Below are 25,508 nucleotides of genomic sequence, written 5' to 3' on the forward strand. Positions count from 1 at the left end.
ACTGCAGAGAAACAATCTGAGGACTTTCCCTTGTTTTTGGGCTGACAGTCCATCTCTCTGCCCGATCTTCTCCACACTAGGTCTCAGAAAAAGGTGGACCCCTGCTCTCCCAAGCCTCTTGGCTTCTCAAACACCTGAGCTCCTCAGTGCCATGAAGTTCATCCTCCTCTGCTCCAGCAGCTCACACCGTGAACCACTCAGAGCCTCTTCATCACCCGGAAGACTTCTGTGTGTCTTAAATCTGATGTCAAGGTGCCAGGTCTTCCCCCAGTTCCAGCCATGCCATCACATCTGTTCTTTAGCCTCACTGAGACCTACATCTGGGGCCCCTGGGCTGGTCACACCAGTCCCTTCCGGCCTCACTCTCTTTCCTGTGGGGTAGATGTCATGAAATAAGGTGCCAGCGTCGTCAGCCCCTGGCCCCTTCAGTCCTGCCATTTTTTCCTGTGCAACCAGAACTCTGGATGATCCCACTGCCATAGCTCTTCCAGGCAGTAAGGCAGCTGAAGGAGGCCTGTAGATCAGGAACCTCACCAGTGCACAGTTGTCAGCCACAATTCGGCTCTTACTCCTTGCCATATTCCTTCGAAATATGCCCAGCCTCTCTGCAGCTCTCAGTAGCAGTTCCTTTTGTGCCCTCTCAACACCTGCTACCCAGACTCCACATGCCTCACCCTCCAAACCTCACTTCCAACCTCAGAGAGAAGATATGCAGCTGAGAGGAATTTTCTATTTCGTGGCTCTGTCATGTCAAAACTAAGCACTCTCAGCTCTCTGTAGGTGCCTTTATCTCTGTCTTGCTGTTTCAACAGGAAAGGAGCCATTTCCCCGGGAAAGGCAAATGCGCCCACAGCCCCTTGTTCCCTCCGTCTACCAAGCTCTGTCCTCCCTCCCCTTACCAACTGCTGTCTCTACTGCCCACCTCCTACTGACTCTTCACCTCTCTGCTTTCTGGCTTCCTGTGCTGGGCCCCTCTGAAACCATCCATATACTTAACCATAGGGTTCTTGCAGCTAAACCCAGTGGAAATGTTTAACACCCAGAAGCATTTGCCACTTTTGTGCCCTCCTCCCTGACACACTCTTCCCCTGGCTTCTAAAACTGGACCTCCTCTTGGTTTTCTCCTGCTCCCAGCCCACTCCTTCCCAGTCTCCTGGTCAGGTTCTCTCTGGCACTTCAGTGCAGGTTATCCACCCAAAGCTCTCACCTCTTTCCTCTTTGGACACTCCCCTGGGAAACTGCAGCCACGCCCCAGGCTCCCATCTCACTGACATGGGGCTGCCTTCTGATTCCATTGCCCCTAAGTCAAATACTGATGGCACACCTTCCCGTGGGTGCCTCAGCGACGCTTCAAGCTTGACAGGTCCCAGATTGACTCATCCTCTTCCCACCCAAGCATACTCCTTCTCCTGTGTCTTCTGACTCCAAGGATGGCACCACCATCCACCCACTTGCTCAAGTCAGAAACTTTCAACAGTGAAACATTGAGTCAGGTAGTGAACTAGGTGTAAGTTGCCAATGATGAACAAATGCATAGAGTCCTGGCCACCCTGGAGGTTATAATATGGCTGAAGAGGGGCTCGAAATGAATCAAATTCTAACACAGAGAGATATAAACTTTGGGACTGTGTATTGTGCTATTGGTAAAGCTCCCTGGCACTGAGAAGACCTGTGATGGGGAATCCAACACGACTGGGATGCAGAAAGCATATCCCTGAGGATGGACACGAGCAGAGATCTGAAGATAATAAAAGGAAAAGTCAAGAATCAGTTCTGGTTTCTGGCCTTTATAAATGTGCTAAGATTTGGACAGAGAATGCACGTGTGTGGGTGGGGAAAGGAAAAGGGGGTCTGATCTGCTTGGGCCATGTTGAGACTGATATGCCCATGAGCATCCAGTGAAAGAGGTGGCAGCTAGACATGAGAGTCTGAGCCAGATATACTAACTTGGGAATCACTGGTGTGTTCACAGAATTGGAGGGTACTGTCCTGGAAGAGCACAGAGGAAACAGGTAAGCAGGCCTGGGATGGAAGCATAGTCCTTGATCCTCCTTTTCTACCCAGACCAAAGGTCATGTTGACCCTCCCACTGGTCACTGTAAACTAGACAGACTCAGAAGCTACTCCGGGCACCAAGAGAAGAATGATCTGGCTGTGTGTTGCCTCACAATGAGTGTTGGGGAAAGGCAGCTGAGCATGCTGGTAGCAAGTGGGGAGGGCAAACAGGCAGAGCCCAGACAGCTGCTGTCTCTAAAGGGCATGCCTTGACTTTGAATGTTTCCCTCAAGGAGAATCTTCCCTGGGAAAGGATATCAGAAGTATAAAGAAAACAGCTGTTGTGTACAAAAACCAAGGGAAAAATTGAACATAAATTATGTCGGGGCCTTGTAAAAACACACAAGCCTTCAAACAATAACATAATTTGTAAAAGATGGCAAATTCTTAATATCCAGGTGATATGGAAGAACTGCTGCCTCATCGGCTTTACATAAAGTCCCAAGTAAAAGTGGGAAGATTTTCCTGGTTGCCCATGGTGTTTCTGGCATGACTTGGACTCGTTCAGTGTGGTCTGGCTCTGCCCCTGTCCCCGCTCCCTGCTTTAGGGAATGCCAGCTCATTTTGGACCTTGCTTCCCTGTTTCAAGGCATGATGCTTATGCCTCGAGCAGTGCAATTCTTCAAGTGCTGGGATAGAGTAACAGTGAGAAACCAGTGGAGAATGCACAGGTGAGATAACTGTCCGCCCTGTGACCCGAATGTCCTGATTAGAACCATCCCTGCAGCAGAACCAGGGCACGGTGATGATGTGCTATGCTGGAGATCCTTCATGGGGTGTAGAGGTTACAGGGATGGGATGCGGAGAGAAGGTGTGGGACAGAGGAGGAGGCCCAGGGCCACCCTGTCCCAGCCGAACATCACCCACTGGCTGGGATGAAGAGAGCACTCCCACCTCCTCTTGCCTTCTCCCTTCATCATTAACCCCTGAAATTAGCCAACTGCCCAAGCCAGGGACATGAACATCATCTCCACCTCCTCTCTCTTTCTCTCTTTCCTGCCATAGTCCATCCATTGCCAATTCGTCCTCCTTAACTTCTCTCAAACTAGCCTCTGCATATCCTATTTTAACTTGATTCTTTTGTCACACCCAAGACAGCTGAAAGAGCCTCTTAAATGCCTTTCTCTCAACTGTTCTCTACAATCCTGTCAACAAGTGTGACCATTTCTTTCTCCTGCTCAGGATCTCTCCATTTCCTATGGGATAAAATCCAAGTTCCCTGCTCAGCATGGCAGTCACAGTCCATCGCCACCCTTCCAGGTTCCAACTTACCTTCCGGCCCCATCTCAGCAGCATTCACACCATGCTCTGTTCCATACACACAGACTCTTCCCTCTTATGTGTTTTCATAATCTCATCATCCCTTTCAACCAGCATTCCTCCTACTTAGAACATCTTTCCAGTCTCTCAGTACAACATCTGTCAATCTCCTACTCATGCTCTAAAACCCAGCTTGCTTGCACCTTGTCTGTAAAGGCTTCTTGTCTAACCTCATGGTTTCTCATTCCCAACTCTGTGCCCACACCTACCTGTTGATCTCCAGTGCCACACACTGGTTCCCACAGGAGGCCATGAGCTCCTCAAGGATAATCTATCTTTGTAGCTGGCCAGGTACATGAACAGTAGGCAAATAAATCATGAATGTATCTCCAAGGCAAGGTCTAGGTGAAAGAGAGCCTTAGCCATTCTAAACTCTACCTCCTCCCTCATGTCTTTGCCTTTGCTGCAGCCCTTTGGGCATCACAGATCTCTGATATGCCTCAGTGCCACTAGCCTGCGTGCCCCCATCCCCACACAGCCATGGCCCTAGTTGTCTAGGAGTCAGCTTTCATAAAGGACTGTGTCAAGAGATGGTCTACATCAGCACATGAGGCAGCAGCTCAGGTCTGAGACCCCCGGTGCTGTCTTTACATGGATGGGCAGTGGACACAGCCATTCACACCTGTATTCCATTCCCCACAAGTAATGCTCTGGGCAGTCTCTACTCTCCTAGATATCGTATGGGTCCAGGACCTCACAGCAGGATTGAAAGACGAATGGTTTGATACTCACCCCTGACGCAGGATTGGCCGTCCAGCCCAGCTCTGCAGTAGCCGTTCTGGTGTCCATTAATGTTTCTGTAGATTAAAAAGAAAAAAAGAATAAACAAAAACGATGAGTCAGAAGGATTGCTATACAGTGGCCCTCAAGGTCACGAAGTTGTTTGTGATAGTAAATGACAGTATTACAAGGAGGTTTGTGCATCTTCAAGCCCAGGCCCCTCTGTGAAGCCCAAGGCTCAGATAGCAAAAGAAGCCTGCCAAGATTATGCAGCTTATGGCAAAGCTGGATACAGACTTCACGTCTGATGCTAAGTCCAGTGCTCTCTCCCCGGTGACCCCAAGGCTCCTGTGTAGTATGAAGTCATCTGTGCACTCACCACTTTACCCCCAAGACCCAGCTTCTTCCCAGATTATTCTCCCCAGAGATTCTGCCAGGGCCATGTTGACCAAGTAGCCAAATTTAATTCCTTCCTCAAGCCTTTCTAGGCCGCCTCTTTCTGCCTTCTTCTTCCCCATTATGCAGCGTCTCTGGCCTCATCTGTCTGCCCTCCTTCCTCTCCACACATTCTCCTCTGCCTCCCCATCACGCATCTATATTGACACCCTTGGGTGACTTCCCATCAACTCCAAAGGGCTCACATAGCTTTGTCAAAGGTTTCACATAGAACACAAACACACATCCCATATCCCAGCAGCCTACCATGCAGGTGATGAAGTGGCAAGGGTGGCCACAGCAGCCAGCTAGTTACCATCCTTCCTCTGGCCACAGGAAAGGAAAGACAGACACCTGGATGCTGCTGTGAGCTCCTAGGAGCCATCAGGGATAAACTGCACATATTTAAAACATATGATTTGATACATTTTGATATATATGTACACCAGTGAAACCATCACCACAAATTAAGATAATAAACATATTCATCATACCCAAAAGTTTATTTAGCCCCTTTGTAATCCTTTCCTTCCTCCTGCTCCTAACCCACCATGTCCCTGTCCCAGGCAATGACTCATCTGCTTTCTGTCACTGTAGAATAAATGGCATTTTCTCACATTTCATATAAGTGGAACCATATAGTATATGCCATTTTTTAAAAATCTGGCTTCTCTCACTCAGCATAATTATATTAAGACTTATTCATGTTGTTGTGTATACCAATAGCTAATTTCTTTTTATTGCTGAGTAATACTCTTTTGTGTGATGTGCCACCATTTGTTTATTCATTCACCTGTTGTTTCCAGTTTGGGGCTATTATTGTGAGAGTCTATGGGAGTTCCAGTTCCTCCATATTTTCATTGACACTTGGCATGGTCATTTGTTTTTAACTTTAGCCATTTTAATCAGCGTGTAGTGGTATATCATTATGGTCCTAATTTTCATTTCCTTGCTGGCAAATTGTGTTAAACATCTTGTCACATACTTACTTGTCATCCATAAATGTTCTTTGAAGTGTCAATTCAAATCTTTTTCTCCTTTCTAAATGGATTATTTTCTTATTATTGAGTTTGAGAGGTCTTTATATATTCTGAATACAACTCCTTTTTCAGATATATGCTTTGCAAATATTTTCTCCCAGTCTGTGGCTTATGTTTTCATTTTCATAACAGTGTCTTTCAAAAATCAGAAGTTTTTAATTTTGATGAAATCCAATTTATTATTTTGTTTTCTTTTACAGTTTAGTGCTGTGTCTGAAAAATCTTTGCCTAACCCAAGGTCACAAAGATTTTTTTCTCCTACCTAGGTCTATGGTTCAGGTTAATTTTTGCATAAGGTGGAAGGTATTGGATCAATGCACTTCTTTCTTGATGTGGATATCCAATTGTTGCAGAGGGACACTTTTCAAAATTTACACAATGGTGCTATATGGGCAGGTGATGGTGTCCTAGTCCCCTGCGTTCCCACGATATGTATCAAGGGAACAGACACAGCACCTCCCAGCTGCATAGCTACTCAACAAACAGGGAAGGGTACAATATAAATGATGCATTGTTCGGGTTTTTTTCTCCCCTTGTCCTTCCTACTGCCTCCCCTTCCCATAACCATGAGAACAGCTCCTCCTTGTTTACCACATCAGGGACGAGATGTGAATGCAGAGTCACAAAATCTTGGGCCCATTATGAAATAGAAGAATCCTGTCATAAACCAAAGGTTTGGGGAGAAACCCATCTTAGGAGCACGACTAAGGGAATTAAAACAGAAGTGGTAAATGGGGAGCTATGTGGAAGAAAGCGTCTTCCTATGCTCTCATTGCTCACTCAATCCCAAAGAGCTACCCACTCCACAAGAGAAATGCTGAGAGCCTGTCCAGGACACAGTGGCTTGGATATTCAGCATCCTAGGGAGGTGAGGGAGTGGCCAGTGGCCCCACCAGACTAACATGGCACTCAGGGACCTCAGGGGGGCCAAAGGGCCTGAGTGGGTCTAATGAGGGGGACCTGGGAGCACCCAGTGGTGACCTGCATGGGATATAAGCAGGGTTCAGGTGGGGTACAGGGTATCTCAGCAGGTGCCTGTGTGGATAGGAGCCAACAGAGCCAGGAAGCACCTTCCTCCACAGCTTAACACAATGGGCCTACCTGTAACCCAGATAGCACTTCTGCTACCCCAGCGAAGCAGGGGCTCAAACTGGAAATGAACAGGAGTAAAAGGAAATAAAGAAAGCTGCATTTTCCTACCCATGTGAGTTTGTGTTCGGATTGAGTCGTGCCCCATGCATATTTCAAGGAACATAAGCATTGGAGCAGGCTTCTTAAGTTTGTTTTCATCTCCAATTCTTCTGACAGCTGGGGAGGCTGGTCCCTGCTTAGAGCAGCTCTCCCTCCCTCCCCCCATCTCCACTTCACAGCACTAATAATGATCATGACACACCAAATTTACATAATACACTTCTCAGAAGACACTCCATGAGGCTCTGTAGAAACTCATCTCCGTGATTATTAAAATGTCTCTGCCAGGTGGGCCTGAAACAGGGGCAACTGAATCCTTGTGGCAGAGTTGGGAATCGGGGTACAGGAAGGTGCAGTGCATTCTCTCAAGTCACACAGTTTCCCACCCTGACACCAACAGCCTCAAATCTCAGCACATGGACCACAAGGCCAACTTGGGCTTTTGAGGGGCTCTGCTGAAGCTCTGGGGTTGGGCAGGAGTGGGATCCTCACTCATAAAGCCAAGAAGCCACAAAAGCTCCCAGAATAATGCATCCCCCACCCCAACAGCAAGATCATGTTGGAGGAGCAGGGAGCGGGCAAAGGATGGTGGTGAGGAAAACAGAGTCCAGAATCAAACAAAAGAATCAACCTTACTTCTTTGTCATCCGAGGACTCATTTGTTTTATTAACCCCATAAATACAGCCCAAGACTTCATATTAGTCATGATCACCTGCTCTAAAGCTGTAATTAAATCTGCTTCTAAATAATGTTTTCCACGCACTCTGTTGGACAGAATTTGCAGCAAGAGAAATCCATTTCTTTACATCTGCCCATTGTGGAGACAGAAGACCACAAAACCATAAACCATCCACTCGATATGATTAAGGGCAGTTTCTTTTCTGGCACAGAGAGCTCCTGATGATGGCATAACACTCTAGTGAGGGCTGAATAAAAGTGATTTGAGCAGGTTTACTTCTCCCTGGAGAGGAAGAGCGCACTCATTTGCATTTATAAAACATATTGAGAGTTCTGGCAGAAAGTTATGGTGGAAGCACAATTAAATATTTACCATCACTTCTGCTCTCAAACAGTGGCACGGGGACCAACCCAGCTGCAAGTGCATGTGGTGCTGTCAGATCTGGGGATTCCTGCAGAGGACACGACTCTGGGACCCATGCTCACCACCCTCTGGGAGCATGTACTCAGTGCCCAAGGGGAGATCGCCGGGAAGGGCATACGCATGGTGGAGACAGTGCTGGTGTGGGCAGACCAGGTCCCAAGTCCCATCTTCACTACCTAAAAGAGATATGACCTTGCTCGTGTCATACAACCTCCCCCGTCCCTCTGCCCTCTCTCTGTCTCTCTCCATCTCTCTCTCCATCTGTGCCCCTCATCTGCAGGATGGGCCTAGTGCTAACTAGTAGGCAGGATTAGGAGGGCAGAAGGTGAGGCTGAGTGAAATAAAACACTGTGAAACATGAGGTATTGCTATTACTATAACTTAAATCACTCCAAGCTTTAGTCTCTTTAGCTATGACAAGAATCTGATATGGTATATTCTATATGATATCAATAAAGTATCTTTAAGAATCTAATTATGTTACACATCTAATGATATCTCATCTGCTTTCTTCTTTGCATTGTTGTAAAGACCAAGGGAATAACACATGTTGGGGATACAACAATGCATATAAATTGATGTGTGCCCTAGAGAAATTCATGGTTTAGTTGAGGAAAGGACAAGAAGCAAAGTCATAACTGGCACCCTATTCTGGCTGAGCCTATGAGAAAAAGACTGGAAAAAGGAACTGGAAAAATTCTTCTGTATGTGGGGAACAGGTGTGCCTGTCCCAATAGGGAGCATCAGGGAGATTCGCCCTGTGTGTAGGCAAAGGGAAATGCTTGAGGTTTCCTGGAAAGGGGTGGGCAGTGGTGAGGAGGGAAGAATGGAGTATCTCCCCCTGCCTCTTGGGACAGAGATGGGAGAGTGACTCCTAAAAGCAACAGTGGGAGGGGCAAGAACCAGTTGAAGGGAATGAAGTAGGAGTCATCCCAAACAGATGGGAGAGTGAGAAAAACAGTGAGCAAAAGGAGAAGGGAGGCTAAGAAGGGAGATAGAAGGGATCTCTGGCAAGGGTTGGCTTCACTTGCAGGAACCTGGGAAGGATGAGATGCATAAGAAACCTGGCATAGAGCCAGGTACTGTGGTGTGCCCCTGTAATCTCAGCTACTCAGGGGAGACTGAGGTGGGACATCTCTTAAACCCAGAGTTTGAGACCAACCTGAGCAACATAACAAGACCCCATCTCAAAAACAAACAAACAAACAAGCAAAACCTGACAGAGAGATCCCATATTCCCAGGGAACACTTCCCTGTAGAGGCTTCAGTATGGAAACCCTCAGGGCATTCCCACCAACCAGTGGGGCCACCACTTGGGGGGTCCGGATGGTGGGGCCAGGTCTGAGCCTCCTGTGAGGAAGAAGAGGCAGCTACTGTCTGGCCCTGCACACAGTTTCTGTTTCTGTCTGGATTGGCACCTTTGGATATACTGACATTTGGGAAAAATTAGACACCCATCATGTTGAAAAGGAAATAAACCCTCTTTTTACAGCTCTTCCATGGTTTTTGGAGAGACATTAATCAGATATTCAGTTGAAATATTTAGTATCCTTCCATCATGGTAACAAAATACAACATATACTAACAGATGGAATCGCAGCTTTCAGGCCTTTTCTGAGCAGTGCCTTATGTGTATTTGATAAGGCAAGTCCACAGACCTTTCAAGCAGGACAGGGCTAGTGCCACCATGCAGTCATTTCCCTGTGTTATTCTCCACAGCCCATAGAACTCTTTAAGCCTGAAAGCCACACTATGGAATAGCTCAAGAACAAAGCTGCTATTATGTAAATGCAAGCAGCCCAGAGTTGGTCCCACTGCACAAAGGACACATGGCAGCCCCAACTCCTTCCCTCTACCTCCACAGAGGATCCTTGCAAGAGAGCTGCAAGGTGGTAAAAAGGGGTTCAGGTATGCATTCAACAAAGAATTTTTAGTAACTCGTTTGGAGATGGGGGGAAGGGAGTGCTGTGCAAGCAGAGATGAACAGGGAATAGACAGACATTCCAGCCCTCAGGGAGCTTGCAGCCACACAGAAAACAGAAATTATTCCAACAACCATGCAAATAGATCTGCAATGGCAGCCTCAGTGAATGGTAGGAGATGGACTCATAGGAACAATGTGAGCATGGAATAAAATGGCAAGTGTATGGAGACTGGTAGGCAGCTGGAACTTCCTCCTTTTCCCCAGCCCCTGGCTGTTGAAAGCGCAGAGACCACCCCCGTCCCCTTCACATATTTGTGTATGAGCACACACACAGGCGCATGCATATACACACACACATACACACACAAACACAAACACCTGCCCTAAGACAGTCCATACTGGCAAGAGTGGGATATATTAAATAATACCCCCCAGTCCCAAATCCAGACTGCACTAGGTGCCAAGGGTGTGCGTGGCCTGGTCGTCTGCCTTCCCTAGGGGTCTCTGAGCTGTCCTCTGGACCAGGTCTACACATGCTTTGCTGGCTGGGCAGGCCAGCCCTATTGGCATGGAGCTCCTGTATGATGTCCACATGGCTCCTCAGGGTGTCTACTGCCCTTGACCCTCAGCCCTTGCAACAGGGGCCCACCACTAAAGGTGTTTGAGCCCCAACTTCACACCATGTCCAGACCTCCTACTGCCTGTACAGGCTGGTCTCCCTGTAATCTCATCCCTACCCGTCCGAATTGGCCTCATGTTGCCTGCTGGCTTTGGATTTTGGAATGGGATTGGTTGACTGTAAACTGTTAAAGGCACCAGCCTGTGTTCTCTCATGACCAGTGCCTGGGCCCAGCACAGCCACAGAAGTTCAAAGAGAACATGTTCTAAGCAAACTTTCCACAACCCATCTCCCATGTGTCTCCCCCATCTAAATCTTCTTCCTCCGGCAATTCTCTTCTTCTTCACACCAAACCCTTCCAAACTTCCCTGGAGCCCAGCTGTGAAACCTCAGCAGCATTTAGTTTTGATTCCTTCCTCTACTTCAGTCTTTTACTCAATCATTAACCATATTCCAATGGTTCTTTCTTCCTTTACAGCATCTTTTTCAGATGTGTATTCCTTTTCATTCTCAGCACCCCATCTGACTCCAAGGCTTCATTCCTGCATGTGAGGACCACAGCAACCACCTCGTAACTGGTGTCTCATCCAGGAGGCCTCATCTGAGTTGCTCTTTATGCAGCTGGCGACTTCATTGTCTGATAATGTAAATAGTTCAGCTTTTTAAAGAGTAATATGGCCACACTAAAGAAAGGCTTATAGCGTCTCAGGCCCTCTGACCACCTAATAACTTCACTCCCAAGAATTTTTCCAAAGAAAATAATTTCAGAAGTAAACAAAAAGCCCTATATCATGAAGCTGTTCATTGCATCATTATCTAAACTATGAGAAAAACTGGAACTAGCCCATCCATAGGGGAAGGAAGAGGTGCAGGATAGCACATTCACACGCCTGGAGTGTTATGAAGACAATGTAGCAGTGAGCAGAATGTGAGCAGTGAAAGAGAAAGCAGGAAGCAGAACTGTGTGAGCCAACAGATGCAACTCAGGAGACAGTGTTTCAACTGAGTGAAACAGCAACTACCTACAAAAACTAGGAAGCAAGATGGAACAGCTGCTGGGTGGGGGATGTTGGTTTACAGATGAGCTTCCTAATTACTACTATGCTGCTTTACACGACACAAATTCAGAAATAAAAATTTAACCAATTTTCAGAAAATGACTCTTTCATCACATCTCATTCCTCTACTTTATGATTTTCAAAGTCTCTCCACTAACTCCAAGATATTCCACAAATGCCTGGTCTTTAAGAGCTTTCTGATCTAAGCCCACCTCTTCCAAATTGATCTTCAGTTCCCTAAATGAAGCCCTTCTTCCAGCACCCCTGCTCATGCTGTTCCTCTTGCCTGGACTGTCTTCCTCCTCCCCTCTACACACCTGAAAGACTCGACCTAGTCCTACTCATGGAGGTCTTCCTTCCTCTACAGAACTCATACTGTTTGAATGGTTGGTTTTCGTTATCACTTTATATACCTGAGTATATTCGAAGTAACTTCAGAGCCCAGAGCTGTGACTTCTGTCCCACAGAGCTTGGTCAGATGCCCTCATACAATATAAATGTTCAATAAACCCTGAAGATCTGGGTTCAAACCCCAGCTCCACAACTGATGAGCAAATCAACTCAAGCTGAATGCCAAAAACTCTAATGTACAACACAGGTAGAGGCTTTCCCTCTTGCTTCCTGCCCTGAGTCAACAGAGACATGCCCATAAAGATGCTCTGTGTTTTCTTAAGAACACTCATTTGACTTACATTTATTTATTGTCTTTGCCACTGTAAAATGCTAGGCAAATGGAAGCTCTTATTGTGTAAGTCTCCACTGGTTGATGTGTGGTAATGGCCAGTGAGGAAGAGAAGAAACAAGCCTGAGGAAACTGAAGGTGCCAACCCAACCCATCTGCTGAATGACTGACTGATTGAATGAGTCTGAACAGGCATTTAAATTATAAAACAAACTGTGAAATTTGCTCTTTTAAAGGACATACAGATCAGCACGGTCCTCCCCACTACGTCCTCCTCCTTCTGTTTCTTTTATGTTCCAAAGTGCAATTAATTATGGTAACTAGAAAGAAGCCGCAGCTTAGATGGGTCACAGCATAGAAAGGTGCCTAAAGGAGTTGGGACAAGCCCTAGATTAGGTCTTGGTTCACACGTGGCATAGCCCATGAAAAAGCAGGAAGGCCCAGAGTCATTTCTCTCCCTCCAGGGCTCTTCCAAGGTAGACTTCCAGAGAAGCAGACCAGAGCATGGGGACATGGGAAGGTCTGTTCAATGTATGGAGCTGTGTAAGGCTGGGAATCGGCTTCAGAAGGGCTACCCTACCTGCCCAGCCCAGCTTGGCACTTGGTACATGGCTTTTGATGGTCATTCTCCTCTATAGTTCAGAGGGTTTCTTCTGGCTCTTAGTTCTTAGGGTGGTATCTGAGAAACACGACAAAAAACTATAGGGGACCTCTAGATCTACGATGGACTTTCTGCCTCTGGAATCCTCAGGTCCGGCATGGTCTTACAGTGGCTAAGTAGTGTGTATGCTTGTACTATGTGAGTGCTTTTCACTAATAAAATATGGAGCTTACTTTAGAAGCTGTATTAGTCTCTTAGGACTGCTGTAACAGCACCACATCAGTGGCTTAAAACAACAGAGGTGTTCAGAAGGTTAAAAATCCCAAATCAAGATGGTATTGAGAGGTGACAGTGTGCTGGCAGCCCTCGCAGCCCTTGCTCTCTCTCGGTGCCTCCTCGGTCTCAGCGGCCATTCTGGCCACACTTGAGGAGCCCTTCAGCCCACTGCTATACCGTGGGAGCCCTTCTCTGGGCTGGCCGAGGCTGGAGCTGGATTCCTTGGCTTGTGGGGAGGTGTGGAGGGAGAGGCACGGGTGGGAACTGGGGCTGCGCACGGCTCTTGTTGGCCAGCGCCAGTTCCAGGTGGGCATAGGCTCGGCGGGCCCCGCACTCAGAACTGCCGGCTGGCCCTGCTGGCCCTGGGCAGTAAGGGGCTTAGCACCCAGGCCAGCAGCTGCAGAGGGTGCGCCGGGTCCCCCAGCAGTGCCAGCCCACCGGCGCTGCACTCGATTTAGCTGCCTCTGCACAGGGCAAGGATCAGGACCTGCAGCCCGCCATGCCTGAGCCTCCCCACCCCACCCCGCCATGGGCTCCTGCACGGCCTGAGCCTTCCCTACGAGCACCGCCCCCTGCTCCACAGCACCCGGTCCCATCGACTGCCCAAGGGCTAAGGAGTGTGGGCTCACAGTGCAGGACTGGCGGGCAGCTCCACCTGTGGCCCTGGTGTGGGATCCACTGGGTGAAGCCAGCTGGGCTCCTGAGTCTAGTGGGGACTTGGAGAACCTGTATGTCTAGCTAAGGGATTGTAAATACACCAGTCAGCACTCTGTATCTAGCTCAAGGTTTGTAAACACGCCAATCAGCACCCTGTGTCTAGCTCAGGGTTTGTAAATACACCAATCAGCACTCTGTATCTAGCTAATCTAGTGGGGACTTGGAGAACATTTGTGTCTAGCTCAGGGATTGTAAATGCACCAATCAGCACCCTGTCAAAACAGACCAATCAGCTCTCTGTAAAACAGACCAATCGGCTCTCTGTAAAATGGACCAATCAGCAGGATGTGGGTGGGGCCAGATAAGAGAATAAAAGCAGGCTGCCCCAGCCAGCAGTTGCAACCCACTGAGATCCCTTTCCACCCTGTGGAAGCTTTGTTCTTTCGCTCTTTGCAATAAATCTTGTTGCTGCTCACTCTTTGGGTCTACAATGCCTTTATGAGCTGTAACACTCACCGTGAAGGTCTGCAGCTTCACTCATGAAGCCATTGAGATCATGAACCCACCGGGAGGAATAAACAACTCCAGACGCACCACCTTAAGAGCTGTAACCCTCAATGTGAAGGTCTGCAGCTTCACTCCTGAGCCAGCGAGACCACGAACCCACCAGAAGGAAGAAACTCCGAACACATCCGAACATCAGGAGGAACAAACTCCAGACACGCCACCTTTAAGAACTATAACACTCACCGCAAGGGTCTGTGGCTTCATTCTTGAAGTCAGTGAGACCAAGAACCCACCAATTCCCGACACACTATCAGGGCCATACTTCCTCTGAACCTATTGGGGAGGATCTTTCCTGGCCACTTCTTGCTTCTGGTGGTTTGCCTGGGATCTCTGGTGTTCCTCGGCTTGCAGCTGCCAACTCCAATCTGCCTACCTTGTCGCATTCTGCTCTCCCTGTCTGTCTCTGCCTTTATGTGGCATGACTATTTTATAAGGATGCCAGTCATATTGGATGAGGGGTCTGTCACACTCTAGTATGACTTCGTCTTAACTGTTTACATCTGCATTAACCCTGTTTCCAAATAAGGCTGCATTGTGAGGTACTGAGGGTCAGGACCTCAACGTATCTTTTTTGTGAGGGACAGAATTCAACCGATTACAAGAGGGTTAGGACACTGGGAAATAGGACTGTTGGATTTCCTCCAACAAATACTAGGGCCTGTGCTGGGAGCTTGGGGGACACAGACACAAGGAAGGCCAGGTGCTTCCTCCAAAGATATCCATTCTAGCAGGTGAGTGATGGTTTCTATTTGCTCCTCAAGGCCCACTCTCTACTCTTCACTTCCCTGTCCTGGGCAGAGAGGCATCCACTGGGCCCTTTCACCAGCAGGAGCCTATAGGACATGGGGAGTGAGATCCTGCTGACAGAGAGAGGCTGGTGGCCCCTTCTATAGCTGCAGCCCTTGCCTAGTTCTGGGAAGATGGCTCCCTTCCCATGTCCTTCAAACCTAAGGGTGGTAAAAGCCCCCTGGTGCTGCTAGTCCCTGAGTGCTTTGTCTTTCTTGTTGCCTGTCTTTAACTCTGTGCAACTTTTGTAAACAGACCTTCATTAATCTCCCCTCAGTCACCTCTTTCTACTGTGCCATCTGTTTCTGCCAGACCCCTGATGATGCTCAGGGCTTAAATTAGTAGCCCATGGAAGGCAGCCCCCCTATCTCCAACAACCCTCCCCCCAGAGTCCTGTAGTGCCCCACACAAGGAGGCAGGGCAGCTACATGCCAGTGTGACCAAGTCCTGAACACACTGGACTTGGATCTGATAGCCTTGGGTGTGAGTTTCAGCTTTATTGCTGTCTGGTTGTGAGACCTTGAGCAAATTACTCAGACATCTAAGGCTCATGTTCAGCCATCCACTAAATGAGGGTAATAATGTTCACTTCCCAAGGCATTTGTGGGAAGTCAGTAAAATATGATTTACCAAGCACCTATTGCAGCCTCTGACAAGTGGTAGTTGCTCTGCAAAGAGCAGTCATCGTTATGTTTCCATGTTTGGTTCTGATCTGTGGAGTAGAACCTCTCACAAACCCAAGTGTCTTAGCTACATCCTTTGAGATTGGGCTGGCCACTGAGTCTCCAATCCTACTGTTCACTCTGAAGGGTGGACCTTGGTTCCATTGGGCCTTGAAAGCCTGGCTCCAAACCCATCCTTCAGCTTCAGTTCATTGAGAAACCCAACCTAGCCATCCAGTCACATTCTCCACAGCCGACTCCTGCACAACCACAGATGTGGGCTCTCAGTGCAGCCTCCACCTCCCCACATACACCATGCATGAGGGCATCTGGGATGGGCTTCTCTCTAGCTAGAGGCCACCCTGTGTGGCCCCAACTGGGTCTAAAGCAATGTAGGTCATCAAGGAGCCCAAATAGTTACACCACCACTGATCGCCACCAATATACACTGAGATACGGAACTGCACTGGGCGTTTTTGAAGAGCCTTTCTCTCCACGCCTGGCGCACATGCAGAGCACAGGAGACTGGTGTTGAAGGGGCTCTAGCCACTGACTCTGCTCTGGATGAACAGGGCCACATTCCAAACACAGTGCTCCCAGCATTGCCCTCCTTGCACCCTGCCCTCAACCCCTTGATGGAAGTGGGCTCTCCAGCCCTGGTAGTGGTTGGTGGCTTGGGGGTTAGGGACCCCTGCTGTAGAGTGTTTCCTCTTGGGAAGCAATCAAAAACTTAAGATGATAGTCTTTCCTCGCATCCACAGCACTTGGGAAGGGGGTGAGAAAGCAGCTTTATTATCCCTTTGAGTTTTCCCAAATTCAGGGATGGTGCTTCAGAACAGGGGCAGCAGCAATCTCCCAGATAACATGCTGCTCATCTCCCTGATATGTTGGACCTGGCAGGTTTGCTATTTACAGTAAAATGATTTTGATGATATTCTTGCCTGATGTTAGATGAAAGCTCAGTGCTGGGCCTGCTCTCAGGAGACTGTTCTCATGAAAGGCTGGCACCCAGGACTCTGAGCTCCCCGCTCACCCCTCCCATGCCCCTGCAGCCTCCACCACCTCTGTGTGCTCCCCACCATTGAGGGTGTTCTGGGCCTCCCTCGCTTTGACCTCCCCACTCTTAGCACAACTTCCATCTCCATATGGTTCACTGATGGATGGGGGCAACTATGGATGCAAGGACTGATGCTGCTCTCCAATAATGTGAAATCCTGAGCCAGTGAGACAAACACGGGAACAAGGAAAATGGAAAACCAAAAAGCCTTTCATTTGGGATACCAAAGTCCCAAATAGCCGCAGTCCTTTGCCTTATTTTCCTTCTATCTCAGCTCCTTTTTCCATTCTGATATCAGGAAATGTCAGATTCCCCCAAATCCTAAAAGATGGCCAGACACCCTTTCATGCCCACACGTGCCCTTTCCTATGTCTGCAAATATGCCACAGCCAGATAACCAAGAAGAAAACTGGGTCTTACCACCATGGGTGGGGACCCCAAGACCTCTCCAGCATCAAATATCTGTAGGCAGGAGCCAAACTGGCCAGACCATGTCAGTGGGCACAGAGAAGGCAGGCCTCAGAGGCTGCCCTCTGGCCCAGGCATGGTGCTGGGCAGCCCCACCCACTCCCAGGCCATCAGGCCTCAGGAGGCATTTAATCAGACCTGTAGGCAGGCTTCTATCCAAGCCTCACCTTCTCCTGACTCAGATTCCTTCCTGACACACAGCATACCCATCTGCCAATCCAGCAGCAAAGAGAGAGAGAGAGGCAGAGTCCAGGAGAGGAAAGACAGCCACACAGGCATGCCGGGGTCCAGAAACAGCCTTTAAATCAATGTCCCAACATGCTGATGGTGCAGGCCTGGCCAGAAGCCCACTGCTACTCAGTGCTACACCTATTTGCATTTTTGTGGTGAGAGTCAAAGACCTATTAAAATTTAGGAGCCTGGCATTTTCCAATCTTCCAGCACCACGAATTCTAAGGGTGATTAAATCTGTTTGCCCCAGCCACTCTGACAGACCAATGAGTTTGCGCCAATGGCACATGGGTAAGAACCGTGCATAATAAACCTGCTGCCTCCTGCTCTTTGTGGGCAAGATGAGAAAAGGCCTCTCACTTCATGGGAATGCAGGCACCCAGGGGGCATCAATCACCCTGGAGAAGAGCAGGGGGGAGAGCCTGCACGCCCATGCAAAATGAGTCTCTGCAGCCCTAATGAAGGCCGGCAATGGATGGTGGCCCAGGCTCGTTAATCAGAAGGAATACGCTGCCGTCTGCCTCTCCCTGCCAGGCCCTCCTGGGCCCTCAGTCCTGATTGATCTGTGGCACAGTTATTCCCAGATGGCAAAGGCACTGAGCTGTGCCCTTAGGGCCCCTGCATGCACTGGCAGCAGCTCCGGAGAGCCAGGAGCCGTGGGTGGGATGGCTGTGGGGGGCTTGGGGACGTGCCAGTAAGGGGCAACCAGTCAGGGAAGGAAAGAGTGGGGGCTCGCCCAGAAGGCTCTCAAGTTCTCCTGGACACATCCCAGACCAGACTGGTACTGCTGAGGCTCCAAAGGCTGCGCCACCATGCAGCTACCCCCCAGGAGGCTGACACCGGCTGCTGCCATCTTCTTCCAAGTATTCACTATTCTTAGTGTTGCCATGCAGTGGCTGCTGCCCCATAGGTACCACTCCCCTCACATACAGTCTTCATGGCCTACTTCACTGCCACCTCTCCTGTTCAAGACCTCAGCCACCCCTCTTCAGAGAGCCAGGCTGGCCTACTGCAGCCCCCAGACTCCTACCCAGTAGTCTTCCCTCAGACAGAAGCTGACTGCATCATACCCTGACTCCACCCCACCAAATCCCTCTAGCCCTGTAAAACCCCACCATCATCCCTCTCGGCCCCTCTGGGAAGTTTGCCTAACTGCCTAGCCTTGGCCCTCCTCCTCCCCAGAAGATGTAGCCCACCTTGCACAAACAGCCCTAGCCCAACTCTTCATGGCTTGCATTCTGTGCTGCCTTTTCTGTGGTTTCCTGCTCCATTTCCCTGCAGGCTCTGAGAGAACAGTGCCAGGATCTTCACTCTCACCCATAGGCTGCCACACCTTGCAGAGTACCTTGCACTCAGAGATGCCCTGTCCACTGCATCCACTGATGGCCAATGAGCCTTTCCTGCTGCATGATTCAGGCCCAGGAGTTCAAAGGCTGCAGGATGCAAGGTGGAAGCCTGGTCCCTTTTCCTCCAGGTGGCCTCCCTGATAACTTAAGCCACTGAGTCTGTTCCATTCCTGAACTCTGCACAGTCTCACCATTCAGTGCAGGTCTCAATCACTCCACTTTTTATCCATCTCTCCCTGTTCCACGGGATTGATTGTGAAGTGCTTGCAACAGCTTTTCTGTCCCGGTTCTCACCCTGTCCTGTTGTACCACATGACCGCTGTCAACTGCACAGGAGGTCAAGGGGAGGGTGGTGCTGGAATCAATGGACCACCAAGGGCCGACCCATGAGAGGAGCCTAATGAGAGTACTCTTGGCTGTGAGATCATAGTTCTGACCTCTTCTAGCTGTGCAGTTGCCAGGGGTCAATGGGAAGATGCCCAAGTCCCCTCCAGTGCTACCCCTCTGACTCCACAGATGCTCCCAACTGCAGGAATGAACCTTTTGCCATACTACCCCTTCTTGTCAGGGAATGCATGTCCAGCCCTGCCTGTCACTCATGCTTCTATGTCCTCTGTTATCACCAAGATATCTGGAGAGTACTCTGGGAAGACTTCTATTTGTGTTTCCCAATCAATAGCATTGACTGGCTCCTGGCATCCAGCATGTCCTGAGATCCCAAATATTCACAATGCCATAAATGTCTTCCTCACCAGCCTCACAGAGCTCTTGCAGTGAATGCCTCTGTGCATAAATGTCTTTGGAGGAATTCGAAGGTCCAGGTAGAGCTCCCATGCTGGCCTTAGAGGTGTCCTGGTTTTCCACAGTGGGGGGCAAACAGGCATGATAGCCTTAGAGTCCTTCCTGCCCTCCTACTCTGCTGTGAGCATTTGGTCTACCCACTGTAGCAGGAAGGGAGGGCAAGGAGGGGTCCTGGGCCTCAAACCTCCCAGGGCCAGAGCAGTCACACTCACAAAGCTACTTGCAGACTTAGGGACTAGATAACTTCCACATCACAACCCAGATGCCCCAGGCCTAAGGATGGCACTCTTAGCTACACTGCAGACATTTTATGGAATTATTCCCTTAGCAGCTAAACTGAGATTGAAGAGAGGCCTTACATATTAGTTTGTTGGAGGGAATGGACTAGGAGGCAGCTGACCACACTGTGTGGGGCTGGACCTCTCTCTGCTTGATCTTCCTGGGGTTGGCTGATCACTCTAGGCCCTTTTGGACTGAAGTCTGAGGCTTGTACCTGAGTGGAAATTGAAGTGCTGATCCTGGTCTCCTAACACTGGGCAGTCGGGGGCAATCTGGAAGTCACCTCTTCCTCTTGTAATGCTGGAAGCTCAAGGGGAGAGTCATTTGTCCACTTGGCTTTGAATTCTCCCTGCAGAGGTGGGGGTGAAGGTTTCCTTGAGGAGCTGTGGCCTCAAGACTCCCCATCCTTTTCCTGAGGCCAAAAGAGCAGACTTCAGGAAAAATGACACCAGCGGTTCTCTTCCTTCTGAACTGAGAAAAGACCAAGGTGAGTAGCTTCAGGATTTGGAGGTTTGCTCTGTGTCTTTCAGCTTGGACATGATGGGGTCCAGATTTCATCTGCTCATTCATAGCACTGCCTGCTATCCAAATGCAGTAGAAGATGGGCCCTAAGTCTGGGCCTGGCTCTCATTTCAGAACCTCTCAAGGCTTGAAAAGCTTCGGAGGCATGGTGTGCTCCTCCACCCCAAGCTTGAGCCTTGGCCACAGCACCCTCCCCAGGTGGTCACGCAGTCTCCGCTTGCTCACCTCCAAAGATGAGGCACTTACTACTTTCCCAGGGAGACATTTTCTTGTTAGCTGGTTCCAATTTTCAGAAGGCTGGCTCCTTGGGATTCCCTTTCCTTGGCCCTTGTTGTGTTCCTGAAAGACCCCCCACAGAATCAACTACTCCCCTTTCTCTATGGCAGCCCTTCAGATTATGAGAAGCTAGGACCTCCTGAGCATTCTGTTTCCTAGCCACCACACTCTTGGGTCCATCAGCTTTTCTTCCAGCCCCCACCACCTTGTGTGTACTGTTCTCTGATGGGCCAGCACCCATTGCTGAGCTCTATATGCTCCAGGGGTCTGATCAGCCCAGGGAAAAAGTGGGCTGTCACCTTCCTGGTGGGCACATCCTACCTCTGTTGATGGATTCCAGGACCACAACAACTGTCTTGAGGAGCCATGGCACCATCAGGCTCACTTCATCTCTCTATCTGTTCCCTTATGAATTCCACTGAGCATCCTACAGTCTCTCCAGGAGAAACGTGGCTCTGCAGAATCCATGTGCAGGACCTGAAGGACTCTGACAAGAAGCTCCCCTTCCATGCTGTAGGTGCTCTTCCTCGTTGCCCTCACCTTCCTCCTCCTCCCCCTCCTCACCTCTCTTTCTTTCTCCCTCCTCATGCCTTCTCCCTCTTTGTTTCCCACTCTCTCCTCTCTCCTCCCTCTTTGTGCTGTTGTTGCTGCTTCACAGGGTGCTTCTGGGATGAATAGTGTTTGCAGCTCTGGCCAGGAATATATCAGGCCTTTCCCAGCCCTGCCCCTGTCCTCACCACGCTGGTGGAGCTCTGTGGAGAGTTGGGCCAGACAATGTGCCAGTGGGTTCACTTGGGAACTCACAAAAGCCCCATTGCCCTCCACACAGCGCAGAGTGACAGGCACAGGGAACAAATCCCCTTCCCTGCAGGCTGCCTGGGTAGGATACTATGGGGGCACAGGGCCTCTGGAAGCATGGCTGGAGGTCTGGGCCCTGGGCCCAAGACAGCCTATGGAGAGGGCCAGCCCCTCTATCACTCAGAACTCACAGAGCTGCAGAGTCACAGAGGCTTGGCATGGCCCCAGCCCTTGCATTTGTTGGGAGTGTTAGCACCTCCATGCTGACACACTGAAGCCTCTAGATGCATACGCAGAAGGCCCCACACCATGTGTTTGGGGTCTGAGAGAAGAGGGTTTGCAAAAAGGAAGATAAGATACACAGCTTACTGCACTGCAGTGTGGGCTTTCTAAGGGCAGGAACTATTCCCAGGCAAGAGCTGGACACAAAGCACAAGCCCATCAGTGACTGAATCAGTGAGGGAAGAAGACAGAAATGAGACCCTAGCTTGGCTACCAGCTGTGGTGTGCAGCACCTCAAAGGAGGAAGCTTGGAAATTTCTAGTCTCTGCTACCAGCTGTGGTGTGCAGCACCTCAAAGGAGGAAGCTTGGAAATTTCTAGTCTCTGCTACCAGCTGTGGTGTGCAGCACCTCAAAGGAGGAAGCTTGGAAATTTCTAGTCTCTAACCCTGCACTAGGAGGACTCTGGATTTAAGAGCAGGAGCATGTTGGAGGCCTGGAGAGGGGAGGCCACATTCTAGCAGGCTGGACAGGGGAGGACATGTAGGGCAAACACAGGCAGAGACAATTATCCCTCACTTCCGAAATGCAATCAATCAATGACATCTACTGTGGGCATGGCCCAAGACTTTACTGAATTTTTAAATTGAGTAATACAGCCAAGTTCTACTATTTCTTGTAAGATGTCTATTCTCTTTTTCTTTTTTAAGATTTCCATCACCAGTGCTGGCTGGCTTTCTTGGTGGGGAGGGGGCAGGCAGGGGGGTTAGTCACTTTTCCTCCACTTCATGGGAGTTAATCTAATGTATGTAATGCAATGATGATAACTGGCAAACAGCAAAGCACTTGCATCCCTCCTGGCTGGTACCTTAGTGCCCGTGGGTCAAATTTGCATCTCAGCAAAATGACATGGAACTTCATTCCACAACATTCAAATCGCAGTGTTAAATCTGGTAATGGCCAGAGACAACTGAGCTGTGTTTTCTTTATGTTTCACCAAGCACTTTGGGCTCACCTGCCCTTCCTTTATCAAAATGATGCAAAGCTTTGTCTACCAGCAGAAGAAAACACATATCTACTTCCTTTAGTGGACCCCTACCTAGCCAGCCATGGTGCAACTAAGAGAGCACTGGAGTTGAAGTCAAAAGACAAAGGTTCCAATCTAAGCTGTGTGGATAATGGCAATATGGCACTGGGTAACCCACATAACCTCTCTGAGCCCCAGATTTCTCATCGGTAGCATGGGTGCAATATACCTGTTTCCCAAGGTAATTTGAAGATCAAATGAAGTGCTTTTTGTGAAGTGTTTAGTACTGCACCTGGCCCGTAATAATCACTTATCAATGCTAATTATTATTATTTCTAAACAGTTAGATTCAGATATATGCCTTTTATAAATAGCACTTGTCTAGTCATTAGAGTTCATAAACTATTTTCACAGGCATTATCCTATCTTAGAAGACCATTAAGAGACAGGCATTGGACCTACTGTTTGAGATCTCATTACACAAACTAAACACAACACCATCAGTTGAATGGGGGCTCAACTCCCTAGACCTCTGGGGTGATAGCATCTGGGCTGCAAAGCAGCACAGGTCTAGGTAAAATCCTCCAGCCCAACCCAAGAGCACATTCTCTGAGAGGGCTTTGGTTTACCACTGACCCACTGGCTGCTCTGATAAGTGTTATGATGGTCTACTCTGGCGGTTGGCAAACTTCATATTTTAGGCTTTGGGAGCCATAAGGTCTCCGTTGCAACTACTCAATTCTGCCATTGCCATTACCTCATATAAGCAAACTATAGGCTGGATTTGGCCCATGATATATAATTTTCCCACTACTAGATAGTGAAGGGCTGTGGCCTGGACAAACATGCTAGAAGAATTTGATCAGTGATATTTAAAACTTGTCTTTTCATGTTGATCAATTCACTCATTATTTTATTGTACAATTACAAGAAAAAACTCTTACAGCTATCAGCATACCTATAAACTTCCACAAAAGTTTGTGTGACCTCTAGAATACTAGAAAATCACCAGCTGGAACCCAGAGGACACTCAATGAACAAAAATAAAATTAAATAAAATTTATATTACTAAGTCATCTAAATAGAGTGTACCTACAGAAGATGACTGGCCTAATTCTGATCTGTGATGCTATCCCCTCAGGCTAAATGGTTTCAACAAAATTCAAAAGGGAATTTGAGCCCTTCCAAAAGGGTATAAAGGGAAACAGAATAAACATGGGGAACTCCGGCCTCATTTGCCACTAATGAATTTGCAAAGGAATGTGTATAATTAGTGTGTTTGTCAGCTGGGTTTCTGTAGACTTGGCGCATCCATGGGATCGCATCACCATGGGAGCGCTCAGAAGGGCCATGGGCCGTGGGCTCTTGGAAGAGTCTCCTCTGATCTTATGGAAACCACCAATCAGAGGCAAGATAAAGGAGATCAGTCAAGAGAAAATGAAATACTGCAAAACCAGGTGGCAGAAGAGTGAAGCTAGCAGATGGGCAAAGGGGGCTTCAGAAGGGAAGCCAACAGCAAGATGCTCAATCAAAACAGGCCAAGGACTGCCTGGGAATCATGGAGAAACGGCAAGGCTCTGTCTGGCTTTCACAGCTTAGAGGGCAGTTGGGAGGAAGTGTCCACAGCAAGGCTTCTGGTCACCACCAAGAAGAAACATAAGCCAAGAGTCAGTCCAGGTTTGGCCAGGCCTCAGCACAGGAAAAGAGGAGGCCAGAAGTGTGGTGTACTCCACAGGCCACACTGACTGGCCCCTGTAAAACCACCTCACCACCAGCTGCCTTTGCTCTTCCTCTTTTCCTTAGTCTTCCACACCATTGCACCTTTGACTAGCAGGTGGTCCCTACAGATGTGCTGGGCTGACGGATAAACCACATGTGCTTCCCAAAGCAGAATGCTTGCCCTGCCCCCTGGTTGGCAATGCTGGGCAGTCAATAATGTCCGGAATGACAAGAGAAATGCCTGACATTGTGGAAAGTGACAGGAGAAATGTGTGGAAGGTGTGGCGGGGAGTGGCTGCAGTGCGCAGACTCCACGATCAGTTTGGTAGGCCAGCAGCACGTGCAAACTCACAGAGATAATGTGTCGGCTTCAGAGACAGGCTCCTGGGGCCCCCTCAGCCAGCACTTTGGATAGCTCCAAAGAGGAAAGTGGAGGAAGGCTGATCCCCAGTGTCTATCCAACCTTCTCTACCTGCAACTTACAAGAGTATTCTAAAGAAACCCCTGCACTGGAGGTGGGTACTGATGCAGCTATTGGGGAGTGAAGCAGGACCCTCACCCACAGCCACCACCACTCTCACATGGCCTCAGGGGCTGATTCATGGTGACCAATGCTGTGGAATCATGCCCCATTACTTTTGTTTTACAGTTTCAGCTCCCGTAGAGATCATTTGTCTCTCCAAGTGCAGTCCTGTGACTGGGCACTCTGCCACCTGGTGCAAAGCCTGCTCCCCTAAAAGGCCCCTGGTTAAAGCAGAGAAGTAAAAGAGCTAGGCATAGCAGACCCAAACAAGAACATTTTGTCAAAAACAGATCTCTTTCACCAACTAAGCTTGAACAAATTGTATAAACACTATATTTAGACACTTTGAAGGAATGTTTAAAGTTTGTGTTTCCTAAATGACAGTCAGATGTCTTCCCTGACTATCTGTGATCAGCTGTAGAATTCACTTCCCCGTCCCATTCTTGGGATCTCCAAGAGACTAGCTACTCAGTGTGTGTGCCAAAATCTCTCAGCCATAGCCCCTTGGTGAGGAGGTATTTCTCCCAGCTATGAACTTTTTCCCA

At 48.9% G+C, this 25,508-nt stretch overlaps 1 protein-coding gene across 6 annotated transcripts in view; it reads right to left on the reverse strand.

The window, feature by feature from the left end:
* EPHB1 (EPH receptor B1) overlaps window positions 1–25,508 on the reverse strand; it is a 453,083-nt gene that overhangs the window by 317,521 nt on the left and 110,054 nt on the right. For all 6 annotated transcript variants that reach the window (XM_055295345.2, XM_055295339.2, XM_063611327.1 and 3 more), the window contains exon 2: window positions 4,108–4,172. In XM_055295345.2, coding sequence (XP_055151320.1) covers window positions 4,108–4,172 — 65 coding nt within the window. The remainder of the gene's footprint in view (window positions 1–4,107; window positions 4,173–25,508) is intronic.

The sequence above is a fragment of the Symphalangus syndactylus genome, chromosome 10 (assembly GCF_028878055.3).
Source record: "Symphalangus syndactylus isolate Jambi chromosome 10, NHGRI_mSymSyn1-v2.1_pri, whole genome shotgun sequence".
Classification (NCBI taxonomy): Eukaryota; Metazoa; Chordata; class Mammalia; order Primates; family Hylobatidae; genus Symphalangus; species Symphalangus syndactylus.